A 27015-nucleotide genomic window follows, 5' to 3' on the forward strand; every position below is an offset into this window, starting at 1 on the left:
GATGTTTAGTAAGATTAAACTCTAATCTGTTAATTAAACTTTGCTGAAATTAAAAACCTTGATTTGGTCTCTACACTTCATTATGGTAACTCTGCTAAACTATAATTACTAAAACTAAAACTGAAACTAAATAAATAAAAACTAAATAGAAATGTATTTGCAAAATAAAAACTAAACTAAAACTAGCAAAACCATTTGTAAAACTAACTAAAACTAAACTGAAATTTGTAGCAAAATTGAAAACGATAATAAAATAAAAACTAATTTAAAAAAGCAAAACTATAATAACCTTGGTGTGTCTGTGTGTGTGTGGCTGTCCCGTCCTCACTCTGGAGAAAAGCACAGTGCTCCCACATCTCTTGGCCGGCGCTCCGTTCTTCAGGCAGTCTCCATGACGATTCTTCCTCTGCTTTCATCCGGTGGATCCGGAATCCCGTATATTAACTGAGCAGTGACAGCGTTTCTCTTCCACAGGAGACGTTCCTCATCCCACGCTTCTCTCTCTCCTGCTCCTCCAGCGGTCTGGAAAAGTCCGGAGTCCTCTCTCTCTCTCTCTCTCTCTCTCTCTCTCTCGCTCTCGCTCTCGCTCTCGCTCTCGCTCTCGCTCTCGCTCTCGCTCTCGCTCTCGCTCTCGCTCTCGCTCTCGCTCTCGCTCTCTCTCTCTCGCTCTCGCTCTCGCTCTCGCTCTCGCTCTCGCTCTCGCTCTCGCTCTCGCTCTCGCTCTCGCTCTCTCTCTCTCTCTCTCTCTCTCTCTCTCTCTCTCTCTCTCTCTCTCTCTCTCTCTCTCTCTCTCTCTCTCTCTCTCTCTCTCTCTCTCTCTCTCTCTCTCTCTCTCTCTCTCTCTCTCTCTCTCTCTCTCTCTCTCTCTCTCTCTCTCTCTCTCTCTCTCTGTGCATTTGCTTGGGTTTATTTTTAAGCAGTGGCAATTCAAAGTGCTTTACATAGAAATGAATATTAACTCGTGATGACCTGCATGAGAAATAAGAATACCAGGTCAAAGAATTAAGATAAAAACAAGGACAATAAAATAGTTGTAAAGAGAATTACAAAAAACTTTTTTTTATCATTTAAAAAATACTATTTTAAAGGGGTACTTCAGCGCTGGGAAGATGAATCTGTATTTAAACTGGCTCATCAATGTAGTAGAAATGTGAAATTATTTTTGAATTTGGTGCCTTCTAGACTGAGAAAAGACAGAAAATTTATTTTTGTCTCATGGGGATGAAAGACTACAATTCCCAGAATGCTTCGCTGCCCTGTGAGGCCATTCACAAAGCCACCAACTTGATTACAGTGACTGAGTTATACCCCTTTTCCACCAGAATGAACCGGGTGCTAGTTCGGAGCCAGTGATAGTGTCAGTTCTAAGTTGGTTCGACTTGAGAGCCTTCTAAGAACCGTTTTCTTTTCCACATGCTAAGAGCCACAACAGAGCCAGGTCTTACGTCATACCAGAGTCCTGCACGGGTCCATCCCAGACCCGTTAATATTTGCCCGTTACCCGAACCCTGCCCGCAATAAATCACACACGCTAAAATCATTCCAAATAAAATGCTTTATTTTTTTTAATATTGCACTTCTCTCAACATCAACAGCATCATGAATGGGCTAAAGAAACAGGCTAAAGTGCCTTTATAGACTCGTTGTCAACAATTTTATATACTTCTCACCAACTTTACTTTTACTTCATCCATTGCTAATCCTGCAACGCTCGCTCCATCTGGGCTACGAGTGGCATCAACAAAAGTCACAGTGGTGGTGACGTGATGGATCAAATGGCAAATAGTTGTTGCTTGTATGTGTAATGGTAAATTGGACATAGAAATTGTAATACAGTATGTTTGGGGGGGAAGAAGGACGACCGGATCGTTTTGATCGTTTTTCGAGAACCGGCGAACATTTAAAAGACTTAACCAAACAAAGCGAAAGTAACGCGGCCCCTCACGGACATCTGCCACGCACACACATAATAAAACAAACACAACTCAACGTAAAACCCAGGTCTGGTGATCTCTCGTCCTTATATGCCGCCGAGCTCCCTCGTGAGAGGATTTGAGACCGGTGTGGCTCACAGGTGACACTCATTCGCCATCACGCCCCGGTCTCGCTCGCTCCTCCGCCTCGCCACAGCACAGAAAAATATTGCACATATTTTTCATCCGCGCTTCTACCCGCTCGCACGGAATTAATTATCCGCCCACACCCCGCCCGTGTATTTTATAATTTATGTCACAATCCACCTGTTTTAGCCACTTTTATGCCCGCGGGTACCCGACCCGTTGCAGGACTCTACTGCTAGCGAGGCAGCGGGAAACACACACACACACACAATTTCCAGGCGTGTTCTATCTAATGCATTGACGCTGCGCAGACCAACCCACATATGATATCCAAATACTGCGCGAGCGATTCAAAAGCATAAGGGGTCGTTGGCGCTCGCTGTATTTGGATGTCATACGCAATCAGTCTGCACAGCGCGCGCCGATGCATCTCGAACTAGCCTTCCCTCAGTCGCTCATGGCTTAATGATCCTACATCAGCATTAAAACGCCGCAAATCCAACGCATTTGTGTAGCTCTCCATGATTTGTATAGACGGAGATTACAATCCAGCAGCTGTTAGCTTGATTAGCTGCTATTGAAAAAATGGCGGTCACAGGTTTGTGTTCATCTTGTTGATCACGGTAACGCCGCCCCCAGCCGGTGACGCAAGCGGTTCTTACTTCTAGCCCAGCAATGTTTTGGTGTTACTTAAGAACCACTTTTTCTGGCTCGGAGCTGGTGCTTTGGCTGTGGAAACACAAAGAACCGATTTGAAACTAGGCTCTGGCTCCGATTTAGCACCAGCACTGCCTTGGTGGAAAAGGGGTATTAGAGAACAGAGAAGACTCTTCAATTAAAAACTGAACGTGTGTGTTCAATATAATGAGTGAGTGACCGCGCGAGTCTCACAGCACTGAGCACTGACTGCAGGAGTGATGAGCGCTGAGGTAATCGCGACTACACTCGCGGCATACATTCACAACGCCAGTTCAGTCTGGCACGCGTTTCAGTTCATGCCTTTGCAAGCTTAACTTTCATAGAAATTAATTTGAGAAGTTAAAAGACTTGCATTGCTCACCATAGCTCAGTTTAAATGAGTGCCTGTAGCTGAGCTGAGCTGTGAGTGTGATCTCCGTCCCTCATGAACGGGTTCAAAACATGCGGAAATGGCTCCCTCTGCTGGCTGTAGTCTTTAGCCTTTGGGCAAACATTCCTCCTGTGATGCAAAAATCGTCATTTTGCATCATAGGAGGAATTTTTCCAGAAATAAAATCCATAAATCTCTCGTCTCAGGGGGATATGAGGAGGAAAGCACAATCATTTGAATATACTCCAGGGTTTCTACTGATACAAAGCCATATGCTAATCGCTGAAGTAACCCTTTAATAGTTTCTGTTTCTGCTTCTAAACAATGAAAACGACTTAAATTTTTATTTTTAGTCTTTTTTTAGATATTAATAATTGTATCGAGATTTGTTTTTGCTTTTAAATACTCTAAACACTTCAATTATTATTAGCATTTTTAATTTTTTGAGCGTTGTTTCTGCTTTTAAACTTAACACGATAGATGAAACAAGACTAAAGTTTATGAATTTTTCTAAAACTTAAGTCTATATTATTTGCAGTGTTTATAAGCAGAAACAAAGCTCGGTAATAAAATAAATAAAACAGTACAGATGAACAAAATATATATTTATTTTAAAGGTTAAAGTATTTAGATTTTCAACTGAATTTTTTTAATTAATTTAACTTATCTAGTATTTTTATAATTTACTTTCACTTTTTTCCGTTGCATCTTTTTCTTATGTGTGTGTGTATATGTATTTGTGTGTCTACACACACACACACACACACACACACACACACGCACCCACACACATGTATGTTTGTTTTTGTGAAATGTGGAGACATTCCATAGGCGTGATGGTTTTTATACTGTACAAGACATATTTTCTATCCCCTTACACTGCCCCTAAACCTACCCATCTCTCACACACACACACACACACACACACACACACACACACACACACACACACACACACACACACACACACACACACACACTCAAGCGTTTGTTTTTGTGAAATGTGGGGACATTCCATAGGCGTAATGGTTTTTATACTGTACCACCATGTTTTCTATTCCCCTACACTGCCCCTGCCCCTAAACCTACTCAACACACACACACACACACACTCACTCACTCACTCACTCACTCACTCACTCACTCACTCACTCACTCACTCACTCACTCACTCACTCACACACACACACACACACACACACACACACACACACACACACACACACACACACACACACACACACACACACACTCACACACACACATGCGTATGTATGAATGTGTGATGCTTTTATTATTTTAAAGGGACCTTTAGCTTGGGAAAAGTGTTAAACACCAATGTTCAAAAGTTTGACGTTTGTAAGATTTTTCTAATGATTTTGACAAAGCCGGCATTATTTCATCAAAAATACATTAAACACATTTTTCAGGATTCTTGGATGAATCCTGAAAAATGGGGCGGCAGTGGCTCAGGGGTTCATGTAGGTTGTCTACAAACCAGAAGGTTGGTGGTTCGATCCCCGGTTCCACCTGACCAAGTGTCAAGGTGTCCATGAGCAAGACACCTAACCCCAGCTGCTCCCGACGAGCTGGATGCAGTCCATTTACCATTTATAATCAGATTAGACAATTAATCTGTTGCCTATGATCTATACATGTCTCATCCAATAATAATACAAATGTAAACTGGTATATTTGTGTCATATGTGCTAGTATCAGATATAGGTGTGTTATAAATAATCCATCACACACTGTTGTAAGTCACTGTGTTGCTGGTCAAATGATTGTGCGCTGGGAATAAGCTCAGCCATTGTTCTTCCAGCACTCCCATGATGCACCAGCACGAAGCCTTCCGCTTTGACTAATGAAATGTCAAACTTTCCTTTTACCCGGCACAATCATTTCTCATAAAGCGGATGTAAACTCATTTTCTCTCTCTTTATCCTTTCCAGTTCAATACCAGATGGAGATGATGAGGAGTCTGCGGCATGTGAACATCGACCATCTTCACGTCGGCTGGTATCAGTCCACATACTACGGCTCTTTTGTCAGCCGGGCCTTGTTGGACTCGCAGTTCAGCTACCAGCACGCCATCGAAGAGTCTGTGGTGCTCATCTACGGTGAGTCTCATTAGTTCGTCACATGGATGTGTTTAGGGGAGTGTGTGCACTGTAAAAAAACATTTAAAAAATAAGTTACCTGCTTGCCTTAATTTTGAGTTTATTGAAATTAAAATTTTGAGTTAATACAATGAACATTTTTGAGAATCGACCAATTATTCAAATATTATTAAAAGATTTTGTAAGCATATTTGGTAATTGTGTTTTGTGATGACGCAGCCAAATTGTTCTATTATCATGATTTATCACATTGTTTATGTGGTTCGGATACAATATAAATATAAACTATAAAAATAAATTGAGTTTCTATTTATTAAACCAATTTCCTTCATTGTATCTACTCAAATTTTTTATTTCAATAAACTCAACATTTTAAGGCAAGTTAAAACAAACATTTTTACAGTGTGTAGCTATAGGACAATTCGCCATGACGTCACAACAGTAATAAACGTTCGTCCGGGTGGCAAAAGCCGAAGCGTTCCTATGGCAGCGCTAGTAAATTGCTTGGGATTCAGACATAGTTAACATGATTATTAAAGGGGGGGTGAAACACTCAGTTTCAGTCAGTGTCATGTCAATCTTGAGTACCTATAGAGTAGCATTGCATCCTGCATATCTCCGAAAAGTCTTTATTTTTATTATAATTATATAAGAAAGATGCGCTGTTCCGAGTCTTTCCGAAAAAAGCCGAGCGGGTGGGGGCGTATCGTGTGAGCGGAGCTAAATAATGACGTGTGCAGCAGCGCGCTGCAGTGAGGAAAGTGAGTCGCTCTGTGAGGAAAGTGAGTCGCTCTGTGAGGAAAGTGAGTCGCTCTGTGAGGAAAGTGATTCGCTCTGTGAGGAAAGTGATTCGCTCAGTGAGGAAAGTGATTCGCTCAGTGAGGAAAGTGATTCGCTCAGTGAGGAAAGTGATTCGCTCAGTGAGGAAAGTGATTCGCTCAGTGAGGAAAGTGATTCGCTCAGTGAGGAAAGTGATTCGCCCGCCGCGTGAGGAAAGTGAGTCGCTCTGTGAGGAAAGTGATTCGCTCTGTGAGGAAAGTGATTCGCTCTGTGAGGAAAGTGATTCGCTCAGTGAGGAAAGTGATTCGCCTGCCGCGTGAGGAAAGTGATTCGCTCTGTGAGGAAAGTGATTCGCTCTGTGAGGAAAGTGAGTCGCTCTGTGAGGAAAGTGATTCGCTCAGTGAGGAAAGTGATTCGCCTGCCGCGTGAGGAAAGTGAGTCGCTCTGTGAGGAAAGTGAGTCGCTCTGTGAGGAAAGTGATTCGCTCTGTGAGGAAAGTGATTCGCTCAGTGAGGAAAGTGATTCGCTCAGTGAGGAAAGTGATTCGCTCAGTGAGGAAAGTGAGTCGCTCAGTGAGGAAAGTGAGTCGCTCAGTGAGGAAAGTGATTCGCTCTGTGAGGAAAGTGATTCGCTCTGTGAGGAAAGTGAGTCGCTCTGTGAGGAAAGTGATTCGCTCAGTGAGGAAAGTGATTCGCTCAGTGAGGAAAGTGATTCGCTCAGTGAGGAAAGTGATTCGCTCAGTGAGGAAAGTGAGTCGCTCAGTGAGGAAAGTGAGTCGCTCAGTGAGGAAAGTGAGTCGCTCAGTGAGGAAAGTGAGTCGCTCTGTGAGGAAAGTGATTCGCTCAGTGAGGAAAGTGATTCGCTCAGTGAGGAAAGTGATTCGCCCGCCGCGTGAGGAAAGTGAGTCGCTCTGTGAGGAAAGTGATTCGCTCTGTGAGGAAAGTGATTCGCTCTGTGAGGAAAGTGATTCGCTCTGTGAGGAAAGTGATTCGCTCAGTGAGGAAAGTGATTCGCCTGCCGCGTGAGGAAAGTGATTAGCTCTGTGAGGAAAGTGATTCGCTCTGTGAGGAAAGTGATTCGCTCTGTGAGGAAAGTGATTCGCTCAGTGAGGAAAGTGATTCGCCTGCCGCGTGAGGAAAGTGAGTCGCTCTGTGAGGAAAGTGAGTCGCTCTGTGAGGAAAGTGATTCGCTCTGTGAGGAAAGTGATTCGCTCAGTGAGGAAAGTGATTCGCTCAGTGAGGAAAGTGATTCGCTCAGTGAGGAAAGTGAGTCGCTCAGTGAGGAAAGTGAGTCGCTGTGTGAGGAAAGTGATTCGCTCTGTGAGGAAAGTGATTCGCTCAAGGAGGAAAGTGATTCGCTCAGTGAGGAAAGTGATTCGCCCGCCGCGTGAGGAAAGTGAGTCGCTCTGTGAGGAAAGTGATTCGCTCTGTGAGGAAAGTGATTCGCTCTGTGAGGAAAGTGATTCGCTCTGTGAGGAAAGTGATTCGCTCAGTGAGGAAAGTTATTCGCCTGCCGCGTGAGGAAAGTGATTCGCTCTGTGAGGAAAGTCATTCGCTCTGTGAGGAAAGTGATTCGCTCAGTGAGGAAAGTGATTCGCCTGCCGCGTGAGGAAAGTGAGTCACTCTGTGAGGAAAGTGATTCGCCCGCCGCGTGAGGAAAGTGCTAATACAGATCGACCGCCGGCCTATCAGTGGGTAAGTCAGTAGCTACTGGTTATATCACCTGTCCAGCATCCTACAAGCCAGCGCTTTGATGGGCGTAGGCTGTTACTTTCGCTCTCTCCCTCTCTCTCTCTCTCTCTCTCTCTCTCTCTCTCTCTCTCTCTCTCTCACGCTCTTCCGGTAGAATTGTCCGTAAGGCCCATACAAGGAAATTCCGCCCCCATTAACGTCAAAGGGGACGCATGATCTCAAAAAACTTGCCGAAACTTATGACTAACCGGAAGTAGTATTTTTGACAAAGAAATACTCCCATCAAACGTCCACCTTAACTTTTGAAACTTTGTCTATGTTTAGTATGGGATTCCAAGTCTTTAACAGTGTAAAAAGATCAGTATGCATGAAACAGCATTTCACCCCCCCCCCCCCCCCCTTTAAGGGACTGATTAACTAATTCAGGAGATAGCGATACATGAAATGCCTAACCTTGCTCCAGCAGATGTAGCGCTAGTCTAAAACCATCATTTTTAAATGAGCCTCAGCCTACCATTGAGTAGTTATTTTAGTGACTGTTGCTGTTTGACTTACAATATGTAAGACTATCGTAGATGGTCTATTTCCCTGTTATCTAACTATTTACCTGTTCTCTGCTTTTCAACAAATCATTTGCACAAATGTTTTCTTTATTTTTTGTATCTAAAGCATTGAACGCTCTGGTGTCTGTGTTTAACACGAAAGCTTGTGTGATCGCGGCCGGCTCGCGGTGCAAACGGTCGTGCCGTGTACCAGCTGATTTGATGCGATGATCAACTTAAATGACTCGTAGCATCTGCAATATCTCACAAACTCCCGATGTTAAAATGTTATTTATCATTTTATATGGAGCTAATCACTACACCTGTTAGCAGTCATAATAAACATCTATTATTGATATAAAATAGCCGAAATCACATGAACAATCACACAAAAACCTTATTCCATAGTTATCGTGTGTTTATTTGCTTCTTAGTTCACGCGTAGAAATGTAGAACAGACTCGTTCTCCACAGAGCCAGAATGAGGAAATGTCCGAAGCAGGGAGCGCGTCATGCGAGGGCGGCGTTGAGCAATATCAAAGCCTGATGACTGATGTCAGATGCATATCATTAAGAAGAGACACAGAGAGAGGTCTGCGCATGTTTTAACTCTTTTATATCGAATAATTCTGTGAGAAATGAATAGAAATGGTATTCTGTATGACGAAATATTTTGCAAACGTGACATGTCAATATTTCTCCAAATATGAGGACTTAAACTGAAAGCTGTTCTTTGCGATCTCTGTGAACACAAATGAGTGCAGACGAGAGAATGAACGTGCGTACAAAATATCTGTTCAAAATATCGTTCATAACGGATCGAATGCACTCCTGACATAAATTAAGAAATTAATGTCACTGCAACCCAGTTTTATCATAAACAGTGTTCAAATATCAAAGCTGGAGTCTTTTCTGAAGACTGAGTTTGTCCAGATAAAGTAATATAGAGTGATGAGCAGTGAATGTTGAACAGTAGTAATCTGAGGCCGTATGATCTTTGAATCGTAAGGGGTTAAAAGAGATCTAAAGTTTACTAATATTAGTCTTGAATTTCCCCAGCTGATGATAATTATTCTCTGCTGTGATTTTGTCGATGGACCGTTTTGAGAATACTTCTCTGTAGCGCCACTTTTGAGGACGTCCACTCGCTTTAGCCTCCTCACCCACGGGTTTAGCTGGATATATTTACTTCTTTCTGAAGGAAATCGATACAGTCCTACAACTTTTGCTGTATATCTGACGGCGCACGTATCACAACACGTTTTCGTCATAGTTTCAACTTTAATCAACAGCAATGTTCTTAACTATGTAACTGTTTACAGTCGCCGGCTGATCTCTTCAGTTTGTCAGTAGAAGCCGCTCGCGTTCTGCCGCCCGGAAGTATCTTGAGGCGATTGTTTACAAACATTCTGAAATGGTCTATAAAGTAGTCCTTTGTATAAAATTGGGTGAACGTTAGTTCCCCCAAAAATGTGCATTGTGTGCTTAATTCCTCCTGTGGTTGGCCAGCCGTCAGACCTCCGCTCATCTTCACACACAGATGAAGATATTAGTGTTGAAATCCGATGGCTCAGAAAGGCCTTCATTGACACCAATGTCATTTCCTCTCTCAAGACCCATAAAGGCACTAAAGACGTCGTTACAAAGCCCATCTCACTACAGCGGCTCTACAATCATTGATGAAGAGGCCAGAATAGAGTTAGTGCGCAAAAAACACTAAATAACGACTTATATAGTGATGGCCGATTTCAGAACAAAGCTTCGAACCGTTATGAGTCAGTGAATCGATTCATGATTCGGATCGCGTGTCAAACTGCTGAAATCACGAGACTTTGGTGATCCGAATCATGAGGGTGAGGAATTAATAACATAATTTACATTTTTGGTGAAGTAACCCTTAAAGGTTATAAAGAGGAATAGTTCACTCTCAAGTTGTGCTAAACCGAGACATATCCAGCTGCAGCCCCGCCAGTTACAGAACGCCAGCCACAGGACGCCAGCCACAGAACACCAGCCACAGAACGCCAGCCACAGAACGCCAGCCACAGAACGCCATCCACAGGACGCCAGCCACAGAACGCCAGCCACAGAACGCCATCCACAGGACGCCATCCACAGGACGCCAGCCACAGAACGCCAGCCACAGAACGCCAGCCACAGAACGCCATCCACAGGACGCCAGCCACAGAACGCCAGCCACAGAACGCCATCCACAGGACGCCATCCACAGGACGCCATCCACAGGACGCCATCCACAGGACGCCAGCCACAGAACGCCATCCACAGAACGCCATCCACAGGACGCCATCCACAGGACGCCAGCCACAGAACGCCAGCCACAGAACGCCAGCCACAGAACGCCATCCACAGGACGCCAGCCACAGAACGCCAGCCACAGAACGCCATCCACAGGACGCCAGCCACAGAACGCCAGCCACAGAACGCCATCCACAGGACGCCATCCACAGGACGCCAGCCACAGAACGCCATCCACAGGACGCCAGCCACAGAACGCCATCCACAGAACGCCATCCACAGGACGCCATCCACAGGACGCCAGCCACAGAACGCCAGCCACAGAACGCCATCCACAGCAGAGTCCTGCAACGGGTCGGGTACCCGCGGGTATCCGCGGGTACCCGCATAAAAGTGGCTAAAACGGGTGGATTATGACATTTATAAAATTCACGGGCGGGGATGCGGGCGGATAATTAACTCTGTGCGGGCGGGTAGTAGCGCGGATGGGCGGATGAAAAATATGTGCAATATTTCTGTGGCAAAGTGAACGCGAGAGCGAGAGAGAGAGAGACCAGGGCGTGATTGTGAATGAGCGTCACCTGCGAGCCACACCGGTCTCGAGTCCTCTGAGGGAGCTCGGAAGCATATAAGGACGAGAGATCACCAGACCTGGATTTGACGTTGAGTTGTGTTTACGTTTTGTTATGCGTGTGCGCATGGGAGATGTCCATGAAGGGCTACTCACGTTACTTTCGTTTTGTTTGGTTAAGTCTTTTAAATGTTCGCTGGTTCCCAGCTCCTTCTTCCCCCATCCAACATATTGTAGGCTATTACAATTTCTATGTCCAAATTACCATTACACATACACGCAACAATGATATACCATTTGACCCATCACGTCACCACCACTGCGACATTGAAACTTTAGTTGATGCCTCTCGCAGCGCAGAAGGAGCGAGCGTTGCAGGAGTAGCAATGGATGAAGTAAAAGTAAAGCTGGTGAGTGGAGTAGCTATATGAAATTGTTGACAATGAGTCTTTAAAGGCACTTTTGCCTGTTTCATTAGCCCATTCATGACGCTGTTGATGTTGAAAGAGGTGTAGGATAAAAAAATAAAGCATTTTAATTTGAATGTTTTAGCGTGTGTGATTTATCGCGGGCACGGGTCGGGTAACGGGCCAAATATTAACGGGTCTGGGCGGGTACGGATTTAATTTTGAAATTTTCACGGGTCACGGGTCGGATCTGGTGCTAAACCTTGCGGGTACGGGCGGGGGCGGGTCTCCAAAAATGGACCCGTGCAGGACTCTGATCCACAGGACGCCAGCCACAGAACGCCAGCCACAGGACGCCAGCCACAGGACGCCATCCACAGGACGCCAGCCACAGAACGCCATCCACAGGACGCCAGCCACAGAACGCCATCCACAGGACGCCAGCCACAGGACGCCAGCCACAGGACGCCATCCACAGGACGCCATCCACAGGACGCCATCCACAGGACGCCAGCCACAGGACGCCAGCCACAGGACGCCAGCCACAGGACGCCATCCACAGGACGCCAGCCACAGGACGCCAGCCACAGGACGCCAGCCACAGGACGCCAGCCACAGGACGCCAGCCACAGGACGCCAGCCACAGAACGGAAGTGGGGGGCGGAGCTTACGTTCTTAACAGAAGTAGCGCCACCTACGGTTTTGGAGCGTAGTTGCGTTTATCACATACATGTACGAAACGACGGAGAAACACGACAAGCGTGCGTGTTGCGTGTCTGACGCGGCTCTGTTGCTGCTCCAACCTATGGGAAGCCAAACAATCCAAAAGTGGGATGAGTCAGCGGGCTGTTACAGAGCTCGCGCCGCGCGGACATGTCATCTGCGCGGTTCAATAGACCGAGCCGCGCGGCCGACTCGTCAGCGCAGCGCGGACGTGTTTACTAGCGCTACCCAATGGGCAGCGCGGCGCGAACCATAAATAAATAGATAGATAGATAGATAGATAGATAGATAGATAGATAGATATTAGGCTATATCATAATATCATATTTGATTACAAAGTCATTGAAGTTTCTGCTTCAAAAGAACTTGTATCGGTTTAAATTGTTCATTGCAGCGCTGGTGAGGATTAGTTCCATAGGCCGTGAAAAAAACTGATTAATTCGCGCCGCGCTGCCCATTGGGTAGCGCTAGTAAACACGTCCGCGCTGCGCTGACGAGTCGGCCGCGCGGCTCGGTCTATTGAACCGCGCAGATGACATGTCCGCGCGGCGCGAGCTCTGTAACAGCCCGCTGACTCATCCCACTTTTGGATTGTTTGGCTTCCCATAGGTTGGAGCAGCAACAGAGCCGCGTCAGACACGCAACACGCACGCTTGTCGTGTTTCTCCGTCGTTTCGTACATGTATGTGATAAACGCAACTACACTCCAAAACCGTAGGTGGCGCTACTTCTGTTAAGAAAGTAAGCTCCGCCCCCCACTTCCGTTCTGCTGTGTGGCTTACCTGAGGAACACATGGCCCCAGGATGCACTATGGGAAGAAGGCGAGCCGGCGGAGGCAGTGTGATGCTTTGGGCAATGCTCATGCTGACCAGCAAAAAAAAAAAATCGCAAAATGCACCTATTTGTTCGCAGTCTGGAGCCCTGGTATGCTCACTGTGAGCCAGTGCTTTAAGTTTATGAATGCAGAATGCTTCTCGTTTCAACATCTCTTTATTTTTATTATCGCCACTACATCACCGGTTTATGGTTGCTCTGAGCGGTTTCCCCATTAAGGCGAGTTTACATTCTCTGCTTTACATTATTCCTGAGAACACATTTTGCAGTGTTAAAGACTGTATTTTAAATCAATTAAAGCGCCTGATGCCGATAGGAATGTCTTGTGGTTGTTGATCTGGGGTTCCTGATGCTCAGTAAAGGGTTTTAAAATGAATGCCTTGAATACAACGCAAGCCACTTCAGATGAAAGCATCCGTCTGTTTCGTGAATGTAAAGTGTGTTGGTACAATGGCGGCTGGAGTGTGTATTCAGGATCTGGAGGATTTTACTGCCCTGTATTCTAGACTCGGATCCCGGCTGCCGTGCTTTATATTTAATCATGCCCCCTTTAAACCCATCAATAATGCAGGCTGATATATTAAAGGCTAAATAAAAATCTGCTCACATCTCTCTGCATACCGAGGAGAAGTCTCGCGGTTTCTGTGTGAGTTTAGCAGATCTGACCCTTTTTGAGAAAGCCGTTTTTAGTGGAAACTCACTCCAATGCATTACAAGACACACGTCACCTGACTTCAGGAGATTTAATGCTCTTTTAGGCAGACTAATATTTACATAAATCAACTTGCATTGCTTTCATTGGGTGATTATATATAATACATTGAATAATATCATTATTTTAATGCACTTTTTATTTGGCTGTTAAGTTTTATTAAAATGTGCGATCCCGGTCTTATGACTTGAGACGTTTTAATATCGTTTCTGATGCGTAAATGCATTTCAGTCTTTGAGTGAGTCATTGAATCATTCACTCAAGAGATTCGAAAACACTGATTCATCCAGTAATGAAACAAATGCAGTCTTTATGAGTGAGTCATTGAATCATTCACTGAAGAGATTTGTTCAAAAAAGTGGATTCATCCAGTAATGAAACAAGTGCAGTCTTTATGAGTGAGTCATTGAATCATTCACTCAATAGATTCGAAAACACTGATTCATCTAGTAATGAAACAAATGCAGTCTTTATGAGTGAGTCATTGAATCATTCACTCAAGAGATTCGAAAACACTGATTCATCCAGTAATGAAACAAATGCAGTCTTTATGAGTCATTGAATCATTCACTCAAGAGATTCGAAAACACTGATTGATCCAGTAATGAAATAAGTGCAGTCTGAGTGAGTTGTTGAAACATTCATTCAACCAATTTTATTTAATAATTCAGATTAATCATTTTAAATAGACTGCAGCAATTAACATTTTGTCAGAACCTCTAGTAAATGACATGCCATTTTTAGTAAGAATCGTGACCTCTGTTTGAAATAAAACCAGGATTCTCAATTAATATAGAATCGTGCAGTATATATATATATCCAGGGTTTCTGTTTTATCATTGTTTTATTATTAAGAATGGCCACCGTGACTCTAGATAGATGCTGCTTTGGCAAAGGATGTCTGTGAAGCACTCAGACCCTCTGCCGGGCGCGCGTGTGTGTGTGTGTGTGTGTGTGTGTGTGTGTGTGTGTGTGTGTGTGTGTGTGTGTGTGTGTGTGTGTGTGTGTGTGTGCGCGAGTGAGTGGCAGCGCCGATAAGGTCCATATGAACACCTCAAAAGCTTTGACAACTCTCTGACAAGCACATTAATTCAATATAACCCGCTCTCTAAAAGCAGTAGTGCGCTTTTGTGGTTGGCGCAGCTTGATTATGAAAACTGACAGCACCTGCAGTCGATGATTTCTTCATGAAGGAGGGGAAAGGCTTCTCTGCGTGACCTCCTGGCCCTCGTGCCTGAGATTGGTTATCCGTCGGTGAATATAAATGTCTTGTAGGCGCAGGAGGGAAGTGGTTGTTTTATGGCGCTTAACTCTGTGACCTTTCTGTTATTGGCATACGCTTTGTTCCCATTTCTAATGATCCATTGAAGGCCTGTATCTGAGCTTTCTCCTCTACTCAAAGACATCATTTAATATATCATAATAATAATAATAAATCTCTAAGCATAACCTTCATCTGTTTTGGTTGTTTAAATTGCATCAAAGTAACAATTAAAGCTGGGTGACGTATTGAACATTAACAACACATTTGGTGGTAAATGTAGTGACTTTTTATTTCAAATAAATGCTGTGTTCTTCATTTACTTTTACATTATTTGAGAAATGCAGTAGAGATATGTTGTAAATATGGGTATTGCTCTTTTCCAGACTGTTTTAACTCAAATCATATATTAATGTCAGTGTCATTGTTTTGTCTCATAATGTTTATAAAAGCTTCTTAAACGCCCTGATTAAACTAAAGCCTAATCCTGGTTTAATCTAAAGCCTGTCTGTGAAACCAGGCCCTTAACCATCTATCTTTCTATAATTGTTGTTCCATCCATCCATCCATGCACCTGTCCAGCCATCCGTGCATCCATTCATCCATCTGTGCATCCATCCATCCATCCGTGCATCCATCCATCCGTCCATCCATCCGTGCATCCGTCCATCCATCCATCTGTGCATCCATCCATTCATCTGTCCATCCATCTGTGCATCCATCCATCCATCCATGCATCCGTCCATCCATCCATCCGTGCATCCATCCATCCGTCCATCCATCCATCCATCCATCTGTGCATCCATCCGTGCATCCATCTATCCATCCATCCGTCCATCCATCCATCTGTGCATCCATCCATTCATCTGTCCATCCATCTGTGCATCCATCCATCCATCCATGCATCCGTCCATCCATCCATCCGTGCATCCATCCATCCGTCCATCCGTCCATCCATCCATCCATCCATCTGTGCATCCATCCGTGCATCCATCTATCCATCCATCCGTGCATCTGTCCATCCATCCGTGCATCCATCCATCCGTCCATCCATGCATCCATCCGTGCATCCATCCATCCAGCCATCCATCTGTGCATCCATCCGTGCATCCATCCGTGCATCCATCCGTGCATCTGTCCATCCATCTGTGCATCCATCCATCCATCCATCTATCCATCCATCCATCCGTGCATCTGTCCATCCATCCGTGCATCCATCCATCCATCCATCTGTGCATCTATCCGTGCATCTGTCTGTGCATCCATCCATCTGTCCATCCATCCGTGCATCCATCCGTGCATCCATCCATCTGTGCATCCATCTGTCCATCCATCTGTGCATCCATCCATCCATCCATCTATCCATCCATCCATCCGTGCATCTGTCCATCCATCCGTGCATCCATCTGTGCATCTATCCGTGCATCTGTCCGTGCATCCATCCATCTGTCCATCCATCCGTGCATCCATCCATCCGTCCATCAATCCATCTATTTATCCATCTGTGCATCCATCCATCCATCCAACATTCATCCATCCATCCATTTGTGCATCCATCCATCCATTTGTGCATCCATCCATCCATTTGTGCATCCATCCATCCGTCCATCCATCCATCCGTCCATCAATCCATCTATTTATCCATCCATCCATTTGTGCATCCATCCATCCGTCCATCCGTGCATCCATGCATCCATCCATCTGTGCATCCATCCATGCATGCATACATAGCTAAGCATGCTAACTGAACACACAGCATGACTCTAGAACTGATTTTAATTCTGAACTCTTTAATGTAGTAAATGCGATGGTGCTATTGCTTCTAGAAAAACATGCAAGTGCTAATGTGTTGTTTTTCACATGTTGTGTAGATGTCTCGCATCTTTGTAGCAGGAGAGCAGCATTAGCCAGTGTTTACATTAAACATGATCAAACCTGGATCATTGTATGTGCTGCCTTTATTTTATTCATTTTCCACAGCCAATGGCGTTTTTGGCAGAAATGTGGTGCATCACTTATATGCAGATCTGGTGCTTTCTGCAGCTCTTCCAGTAGATTTGATTCCACCCATAAAAGCCTTGTTAATCGTTTACCATCCAGTCTTTGATCTTTTGTGTATTTGAACCTTGTTAGCGTAGCGTCAGTGAAAGTCCTGAAAGGCCAGCAGTCCTCTCTTCACATTTGCAGATAACCTGATGTTTAGTCCCAAAATGCATCTGCTTCTCAAACTGCAAAACCCTTGTCTTGTTGTGCTCTCTCTCTCTCTCTCGCTCTCTCTCTCCTCTCTCTCTCTCTCTCTCTCTCTCTCTCTCTCTCTCTCTCTCTCTCTCTCTCTCTCTCTCTCTCTCTCTCTCTCTCTCTCTCTCTCTCTCTCTCTCTCTCTCTCTCTCTCTCTCTCTCTCTCTCTCTCTCTCTCTCTCTCTCTCTCTCTCTCTCTCTCTCTCTCTCTCTCCTGGTTAAATCCAGTTGGCTTTCTTCTTTAGCGACTGCGACGCTTTCGAGTTTCCAGGGAAAGCAGTTTCTTTTTGAAACCAAAATTGGGCTTGAGGAAAAGTGTACTCAATATTTCAACGACCGAAAAAGACATTGTATTACCATTTCCACACTTCATTAAGTAGCAGAACCATTTCCAACAGTGCCACGGTAATAAGAAATGTTTCTGTAGTACCAAATTAGCACAGTCATTTTGTAAGAATGAGGTTTCTGAGTAGACTGGAGGGATGCGGCGGCTTTACTTTGTGCAGGTGAAGACTGAATAAAAATCCATCATTTCCTGCAGTAATTATAGTTCTCAGCATTAGTGTTGTTTTTGATCAATTCAATGCTTCCTCTGTGAGCAAAAGTATCAGTTCAATGTGATTCGAAACTTTTGAATGGTAGTGGGTATCAAATATCATCAGAGATATAATGAGAAATAATGAATTATAGCTACACCGCACAGCCCTAAAATCTGCCATTCGTGGAGTCTTTAGTGGAGAGAATATTCAATTCCTTCCTTTGTCCCTTTGAACCATTATATTTATTATTTAATGCCACTGAAAGAACCCGTCTCCTGTAATATTGAGGTTCTGATGCTGTATATGAGGTCAGATCCATTCAGCCATTGATTTTAATGATGTCTTCCATTGCATGAGGCACATTGAGAACAGACTGGTGTGATAGGCCGAGTTCAAGGAGATTAGGGTTTCTTTTCAGGAGATTGAAGCCGTTTGATAAAGCCTTTAGTCAACGCCTTTGAACTCCCATTGGTCCGTGGCGATGATGTAATAAGTAGATGTGGCTATGAGGCTCCGCCGCCTTTGTGGTGGAAATCTTTTCTGGTTAAAGGGGCGATGAAATGCTGTTTCATGCACACTGAGCTTTACACTGTTAAAGACTTGGATTCCCATCCTAAACACAGACAAAGTTTCAAAAACTAATGTTGGACGTTTGGAGTATTTCTGTGTCAAAAATACTCCTTCCGGTTTCTCACAAGTTTCAGAGAGTTTTTTTCGAGTATGGGTCGGCTTGACGTTAATAGAGCGGAAGGTCCTTGTATGGGCCGTACGGGCTCTTCTCCCGGTAGGGTGCGGCGCGACTAGAGCGAGAGAGGAAACGCACGCCCATACACACTCTCAGGTGCAGATCCAGTCGATCCAGGCGCCGCGCTCCACTTAATTCCTATGGGCAACTTCAACGCTTCAGCACAGCATTCTGGGAAGGCAGCGCTGCATTTGAACCGATTTGAACGCAGAAATGACGAGAAGCTTCACAACATCGCTTCAGTCGCGTCTCAAAGTGGATCTCCACGGTCACTGCTGTTACAGGACTTCACCAAATCATACCAAAGAAGTGTGTTTCTGACGGAGCGGTCCCAGCGATAAAGGTTCGGTCCTGCTTTGGAAGCAGCCGGTGAGTTAAACTGCTTCAGATGTCTGTGCTGTCGGCTATCGTCGCGTGAGTAAACATCAGTAAACGACACGATCGCGTGCTTCGTTATTCAAATGCGCTAACGGACTCCATTGTTGTTCTCTGTATAACGTTACACTAGTCTGACGTGCAAAACCGTTCTGCTACTGCTAAGGTTTAGTCGCATACAATAGTCCATAAACCGAATCATGTCCTCATAAACTGCGAGTAAACACACACAAATGTTGACAGACCACTAAATACAGTCCATACCACAGAGACGGACGTCCTGCTGCTGCTGCTTCTCCTGTTCAGTTTATTTCAGCCTCCGGATCTGATTCTGGATCATTATCTGTATTAGCTGAGATAGCGATGGGTTTCTCCACGCTTGAGGACGTCACCGCTTTGTGTGCGCTCGTCATTCTTTAGCTCCGCCCACACGATACGCCTCATCATTCTTTAGCTCCGCCCACTCGATACGCCTCCAGGCGCTCGTTTTTTTCCGGAAAGACTCGGTACAGCCTATATTTCTTTTATAAATATGATAAAACTAAAGACTTTTTGGAGATATGAAGGATGCAATACTACTCTATAGGTACTCAAGATTGACATGAGATTGACTGAAACTGAGTGTTTCACCCCCCCTTTAATTTTTTTTTTCTGTTCGGTCCATCGTGGACTCAGCAGTAAGCAAAGAGAGAAGAAGTGATTATATAAGTGCCTTTAAACACTTTAAAAGTGTGTGTTGCATGGCCCTTTAGCTGTTTTGACAACTATCAAGTCTCCAAATATTTTTTGCCTCCGTTCCAAGAGGTATCAAGAATCACCTTGACTTTATAAAATACCTTTTTTTGTTCAGGCAAAAACAGAATACATTGGGAAAAAATCTATTCAAGAGGGCGCATGAGTCAAAAGAAATGTTGCTTTTCATTTAAAACCAGAAAAATGTGACTGAAATACTTCAGACTCAATACAAATGGACTTTTTTACCCAGTACTTGTCTTGTTGTAGTTAGAGTATTGCACGGTCACCTGACTTAAACCTGCTAATGTCAAACTCTGTAGGCGTTTCTCAGTATGTGTTCTGGTGTTAAAGGGTTAGTTCAGCCAAAAATGAAATGTCTGTCATTAACTCCTCTCCCTAATGTCGCTCCACACCCGTAAGACCTCCGTTCATCTTCACACACAGTTTAAGATATTTTATATTTAGTCCGAGAGCGTATGCAAGTGTATGCACACTATACTGTCCATGTCCAGAAAGGGAATAAAAACATCATCACAGTAGTCCATATGAGACATCAGTGGGTTAATTAGAGTCTCTTGAAGCATCCAAAATACATTTGGGTCCAAAAATAACAAAAACTACGACTTTATTCAGCATTGGCTTCTCTTCCGCGTTTGTGCTCAATCCTCAAATAAAGATTCAAACGGTTATGAATCAGCGAATCGATTCATGATTCGGATCGCCAATGTCGTGATTTCAGCAGTTTGACACGCGATCCGAATCATGAATCAATCTGCGTGCGAGAGAGAGAAAGTAAGCATGTGTGAGCTAGAGAGAGATGGGGGAGAGCAGGGAAAGGGAATGCAGCTGAACGAATACGCTGCGTGTGTGTTTTAAACAGCGTTAAAAAGTTGAAAATGAAAAAGCGGTGGAGTATCCCTTTAAAGTCTCATTGAGAAGCAGCTTCCGGATCTTACTTACCTGTGTGATGTGTTTTTGCTTCATAGATCCCATAAAGACTGCTCAGGGCTCTCTCTGTCTGAAGGCCTACAGGTTGACCCCCAAATTAATGGAGATCTGCAAGGAGAAAGACTTCACTCCGGAGGGGTAAGACTGCTTCTACTCCACTTGGGTCGCTTCCTTTTCCTCTTACTATTAATCTGCTGCTAATGATACGCGCACACAAACAGAAGCGCCGTCAGTGAGAGGCTTTTATTCGTCGCGGTGGGGCGTCTTTGAAGGAGTTGTCAGCTCTGTCTGCCAAACAAACAAATGCACAAAGTTTACAACCTCGCGGGCCTCTGGGCAGATGGTAATTGATTTTAAATTGCTGCTAGACATAAGCCTAATGGGGGAATGGATCAGCAAAGCAGTGACGTCTGAGCGATCAGGAGGAAAAACACACACACACACACACACACACACACACACACACACACACACTTTGGCTCAGGGACTCGAGCGCTGAAGGGTTCGCCGCAGGGAAACTGGGTTCACAGTGAAGTCAAAGTCAACCCTGTTTACTGTATTAAACACAGTTCTCCCAAAGATTTGTCTGGTATATAAAATGTGAATTTTGCAATGGTTTACGTAATTCAATATGAATTCTGTAATCCAACAGAGAAAAAACAAAACAAATGATACTGAAATGGGCCAGGACTTTAATTTTATATGTATTAATGTATAATGTTTTTATTTTTAGTAGTATTTTTATTATTATTATTATTATTATGTGTAATGTATAAATAAATTATATTTAATTAGTATATATTTATTTGACTATGATTATTTATTATTATAATACAAATTATTTAATAAATTAGTTATTTATGCTCCATTTTATATAAATGTTTGCGCTTCTCTCTGAATTAGTTTATTTGTGTGTGTGTGTGTGTGTGTGTGTGTGTGTGTGTGTTGGGGTCTATTGTATCAATCATATATTTTTTAATAAGTTCTAATTATTTATTTGTTTATTAATATAAATTTATATATAATATATTTTATATATATATATAATTGGACTATTAATTATAAATAAATGAATTTAATTATATTATTTATTGATTATTTTGTGTTTTATATTTCTTACATTATATATTTTATATATATATTTGGATTATTTAGAAAAAATGTATACATACATTTAATAGTGTTTATTATTATTATCATATATTTTATATTATTTATTTGTGCATTTATGAATGCATGCATGTGCATGTATATTATGTTTATGTTTGTTACATATGTATGTTTGTCTATGTCATGTATGCTTGTGTATGTCATGTATGTTTACGTATGTTTGTGCATGTCATGTGTGTTTATGTATGTTTGTCTATGTCATGTATGTTTGTGTATGTCATGTATGTTTGTGTATGTCATGTATGTTTGTCTATGTCATGTATGTTTATGTATGTTTGTGTATGTCATGTATGTTTGTGTATGTCATGTATGTTTGTGTATGTCATGTATGTTTGTGTATGTCATGTATGTTTATGTATGTTTGTGTATGTCATGTATGTTTGTGTATGTTTGTCTATGTCATGTATGTTTATGTATGTTTGTGTATGTCATGTGTGTTTATGTATGTTTGTCTATGTCATGTATGTTTGTGTATGTTTGTCTATGTCATGTATGTTTGTGTATGTCATGTATGTTTGTGTATGTCATGTATGTTTGTGTATGTCATGTATGTTTGTGTATGTCATGTATGTTTGTGTATGTCATGTATGTTTGTGTATGTCATGTATGTTTATGTATGTTTGTGTATGCATGTATGTTTGTGTATGTCATGTATGTTTGTGTATGTCGTAAGTTTATGTATGTTTGTGTATGCATGTATGTGTGTCGTATGTTTATGTATGTTTGTGTATGTCATGTATGTTTATGTATGTTTGTGTATGTCATGTATGTTTATGTATGTTTGTGTATGCATGTATGTGTGTCGTATGTTTATGTATGTTTGTGTATGCATGTATGTTTGTGTATGTCATGTATGTTTGTGTATGTCGTAAGTTTATGTATGTTTGTGTATGTCATGTATGTTTGTGTATGTCATGTATGTTTATGTATGTTTGTGTATGTCATGTATGTTTATGTATGTTTGTGTATGCATGTATGTGTGTCGTATGTTTATGTATGTTTATGTATGTTTGTGTATGCATGTATGTTTGTGTATGTCATGTATGTTTGTGTATGTCATGTATGTTTATGTATGTTTGTGTATGCATGTATGTTTATGTATGTTTGTGTATGCATGTATGTTTGTGTATGTCATGTATGTTTGTGTATGCATGTATGTTTGTGTATGTCATGTATGTTTGTGTATGTCATGTATGTTTATGTATGTTTGTGTATGCATGTATGTTTATGTATGTTTGTGTATGCATGTATGTTTGTGTATGTCATGTATGTTTGTGTATGCATGTATGTTTGTGTATGTCATGTATGTTTATGTATGTTTGTGTATGTCATGTATGTTTATGTATGTTTGTGTATGCATGTATGTGTGTCGTATGTTTATGTATGTTTGTGTATGCATGTATGTTTGTGTATGTCGTATGTTTATGTATGTTTGTGTATGCATGTATGTTTGTGTATGTCATGTATGTTTTTGTATGTTTGTGTATGTCATGTAGTGTTGTCACGATACCAAAATTATGACTTCGATACGATATCAGACTAAAATATCGATATATCGATACTAAATCGATACCACAGTAAAAAAATAAATAAATAAATAAATAAGATAAGATGCTTAATATGACAACAGAACTTATTATTCATTGTTATTTTTTACTAAAAATTCATGTGGCCAGCATGTTCCTTAGGGTTGGGCATAATTTTGATTTGAACAATTATTGATCAATTGATCAATTACTATTAAAATTATCTCACAAATTTTTGCTATCTCAATGTATTTTTTACAATAGGGTAATTGTGTTGCAGTAGCTTACACACGGCACAAGAAAGCTTGATTTCGAATGGTAAATTGAATTTAAAAAGACGAGTAAACAGTAATAAAATAAGAACAAATAAACAGATTACAAACAATAGCACAAATAAATGCAATAGAATAGAAGATACAAATTAAATAGACTGCTTTATTTTTTCAGGTAAGTCTAACATTCAGATAAGAAACTGAATAAAAAAAATGCATAGTAATTACATTTAAAACAACATTGGATAATGTTCTTTGTAAAAAATTCAATAGCGTACAGATGAAACTATTAAAGTTACACAAGTTGATCAGTCAAGAGCAGTTGATCGTTTGTGTTTTTGTAGTTTGAATAGCAAATGACCGCGGTCCCTTTAAGACTAACAGACGCATGGGTCCTAAACACTGCTCCTGTTACTCGTTCTTCCTGAACTGTTTGCGACTGTGTTTACGTTAATACTCTTCCAGATGTGCGCTGATAATTCTTTGAGTGTATTTGACCAATAATAAGCTGGAAAAGGAAGCAAATGTTTGCACTTGTATCATGTCAGAGGCGGCTTTATTAGGGTAGGCTATGTGTGTGTGCGCTTCAGATGTGGAGCACGAAATCTGCGGGCATTAGTAGGCTAGAATTAATTTATGTGCAATCCCGCGCGAAATTCAGACCGATCACACACTATCACTAACACACTGTCATGAGGAGAAAGTCCAGCAGAACGCGCGTTCGCCGTGCTCAGAGGTTAACCGGGCTGAGGGAGAATATGCCGGTGTGTGTCAACTCGCTGACGGTCAGAGAGGAGAGCGCAGCTGATATCGATACTGTAAAAACTGAGAATCGTATCGCTTCAGATATTCCAGTATCGATACATATCGAAATATCGATATTTTTGACAACACTAATGTCATGTATGTTTGTGTATGTCATGTATGTTTGTGTATGTCATGTATGTTTGTGTATGTCATGTATGTTTGTGTATGTCATGTATGTTTGTGTATGTCATGTATGTTTGTGTATGTCATGTATGTTTGTGTATGTCATGTATGTTTGTGTATGTCATGTATGTTTATGTATGTTTGTGTATGCATGTATGTTTATGTATGTTTGTGTATGCATGTATGTTTGTGTATGTCATGTATGTTTGTGTATGTCGTAAGTTTATGTATGTTTGTGTATGCATGTATGTTTGTGTATGTCATGTATGTTTATGTATGTTTGTGTATCTCATGTATGTTTATGTATGTTTGTGTATGCATGTATGTGTGTCGTATGTTTATGTATGTTTGTGTATGCATGTATGTTTGTGTATGTCATGTATGTTTATGTATGTTTGTGTATGTCATGTATGATTGTGTATGTCATGTATATTTGTGTATGTCATGTATGTTTGTGTATGTCATGTATGTTTATGTATGTTTGTGTATGCATGTATGTTTGTGTATGTCGTATGTTTATGTATGTTTGTGTATGCATGTATGTTTGTGTATGTCGTATGTTTATGTATGTTTGTATGTCATGTATGTTTATGTATGTTTGTGTATGTCATGTATGTTTGTGTATGTCGTATGTTTATGTATGTTTGTATGTCATGTATGTTTATGTATGTTTGTGTATGTCATGTATGTTTGTGTATGTCGTATGTTTATGTATGTTTGTGTATGCATGTATGTTTGTGTATGTCATGTATGTATATGTATGTTTGTGTATGTCATGTATGTTTGTGTATGCATGTATGTTTGTGTATGTCATGTATGTCATGTATGTTTGTGTATGTCATGTATGTTTATGTATGTTTGTGTATGTCATGTATGTTTGTGTATGTCATGTATGTTTATGTATGTTTGTGTATGTCATGTATGTTTGTGTATGCATGTATGTTTGTGTATGTCGTATGTTTGTGTATGTCATGTATGTTTATGTATGTTTGTGTATGTCATGTATGTTTATGTATGTTTGTGTATGTCATGTATGTTTGTGTATGTCATGTATGTTTGTGTATGTCATGTATGTTTATGTATGTTTGTGTATGTCATGTATGTTGTCCGCATCAAATTAAGTTTACAAATCAAATAGTTTATACATGTTTGATTTGTTCAGTCGTTTTGTTCCACTGACTCCTCAAATGTCTGGCTTTACTCAGAAACATTACAAATTTGAGATGGGTGAAGCGCGGCGCTCCATGTTTGGCATCAGACGTGTTGGTGTGGCCTGTCTTGACCTTGTCATCCGCCAACGCTCCCGTCATTCGACGACGCCTCTTGAATATTCAGCTCGTTAAGGAGAGCAGTGCTATCGATTATGAAAATAAGCCTCTTATTTGTGTGGTGAACATAGCGGGGTGGGTCATCCTGAATGATGCATACAGATCGCTTGTCAGATTCATCTGGAATAGCAATCTGAGCTCCGGGTCTGCGAGGCAGTGCTGTATTGATATTCCTCAAACATTCTTCTGCTCCTCCATAATTTTCTGCAATTCAGCTCAAAGCGCAGAACATATACTCATTGAAATGATGGATTGTGGTCGGGCCGGTGTGTCCAGTGACCCTCTAACTGCTCTCAGAATGAGACTCGTAGTGCACCGACACAAGTAGTCATCTTAAAGACAGATGGCCGGAAAAAAAATGGCTGCTAACCCCGTCTAATAATGTGCGTTTCATTGAATTGCATTGATTGAGTTGAGAGGAGGGTCTTCTCACATTAGTGCATAAAAATCACACTTAGTGTGCTAATCTCATTTTCTTTGGGATATTCTACAATCTACAAACATGCATTAAAAATCCTTCGTATTCCATGTACACCGTTGAATAATTTCATTGAATTGCATTGATTGAGTTGAGAGGAGGGTCTTCTCACATTAGTGCATAAAAATCAAACACACCTTAAAGTACAAATCTCATTTTCTTTGGGATATTCTACAATCTGTGCAAGATGCAATAGCATTTAAAACTAAATGAACCTCTTTATGTACAAAGATGGCAAACGGCCCCAGATTATTGCCCAACATTCACTGCACTATAAAACATCACACTCTTACTTTGTGTGGACAAACTGACTATCATTAGAAAGATTAAAGACTCAGCTTTGATATTTGACCACCGATGATAAAACTGGATTACAGTGACATTCATTTCTTAATTTATATCAGGAGTATACATGTATAAAAAATGTTAACACTTTACTTGAAGGAGTGTGCATAAGACTGACATGACGCCTTTATAAAATGACAGGTTATAATGTATTGGTTTATGTCAAGTTGTCTCAATGTCATCTTTGCAGAAAAAAGACATAATTGAGCGAATGATACTTAATAACAGTTGTCATAAACATGCAGAAAAGCTCTTTCATATTCAGGATGTCATGACTATAAAGGTGTCATGTCAGTGTAATGCACACCCCTTCAAGTAAAGTGTTACCAATATATATATTTTAAATGTTTTGAACATTCA

General features: G+C 41.8%; 1 protein-coding gene across 1 annotated transcript in view; it reads left to right on the forward strand.

Annotated features, from left to right (window-relative positions):
* The window catches only part of eif3ha (eukaryotic translation initiation factor 3, subunit H, a), a 123389-nt gene that overhangs the window by 73252 nt on the left and 23122 nt on the right, over positions 1-27015 (forward strand). Inside the window, exons 3-4 of the mRNA XM_067447783.1 lie at positions 5082-5249; positions 20645-20744. Coding sequence (XP_067303884.1) covers positions 5082-5249; positions 20645-20744 — 268 coding nt within the window. The remainder of the gene's footprint in view (positions 1-5081; positions 5250-20644; positions 20745-27015) is intronic.

This window comes from Pseudorasbora parva, chromosome 7, assembly GCF_024679245.1.
Source record: "Pseudorasbora parva isolate DD20220531a chromosome 7, ASM2467924v1, whole genome shotgun sequence".
In the NCBI taxonomy this organism is placed as follows: Eukaryota; Metazoa; Chordata; class Actinopteri; order Cypriniformes; family Gobionidae; genus Pseudorasbora; species Pseudorasbora parva.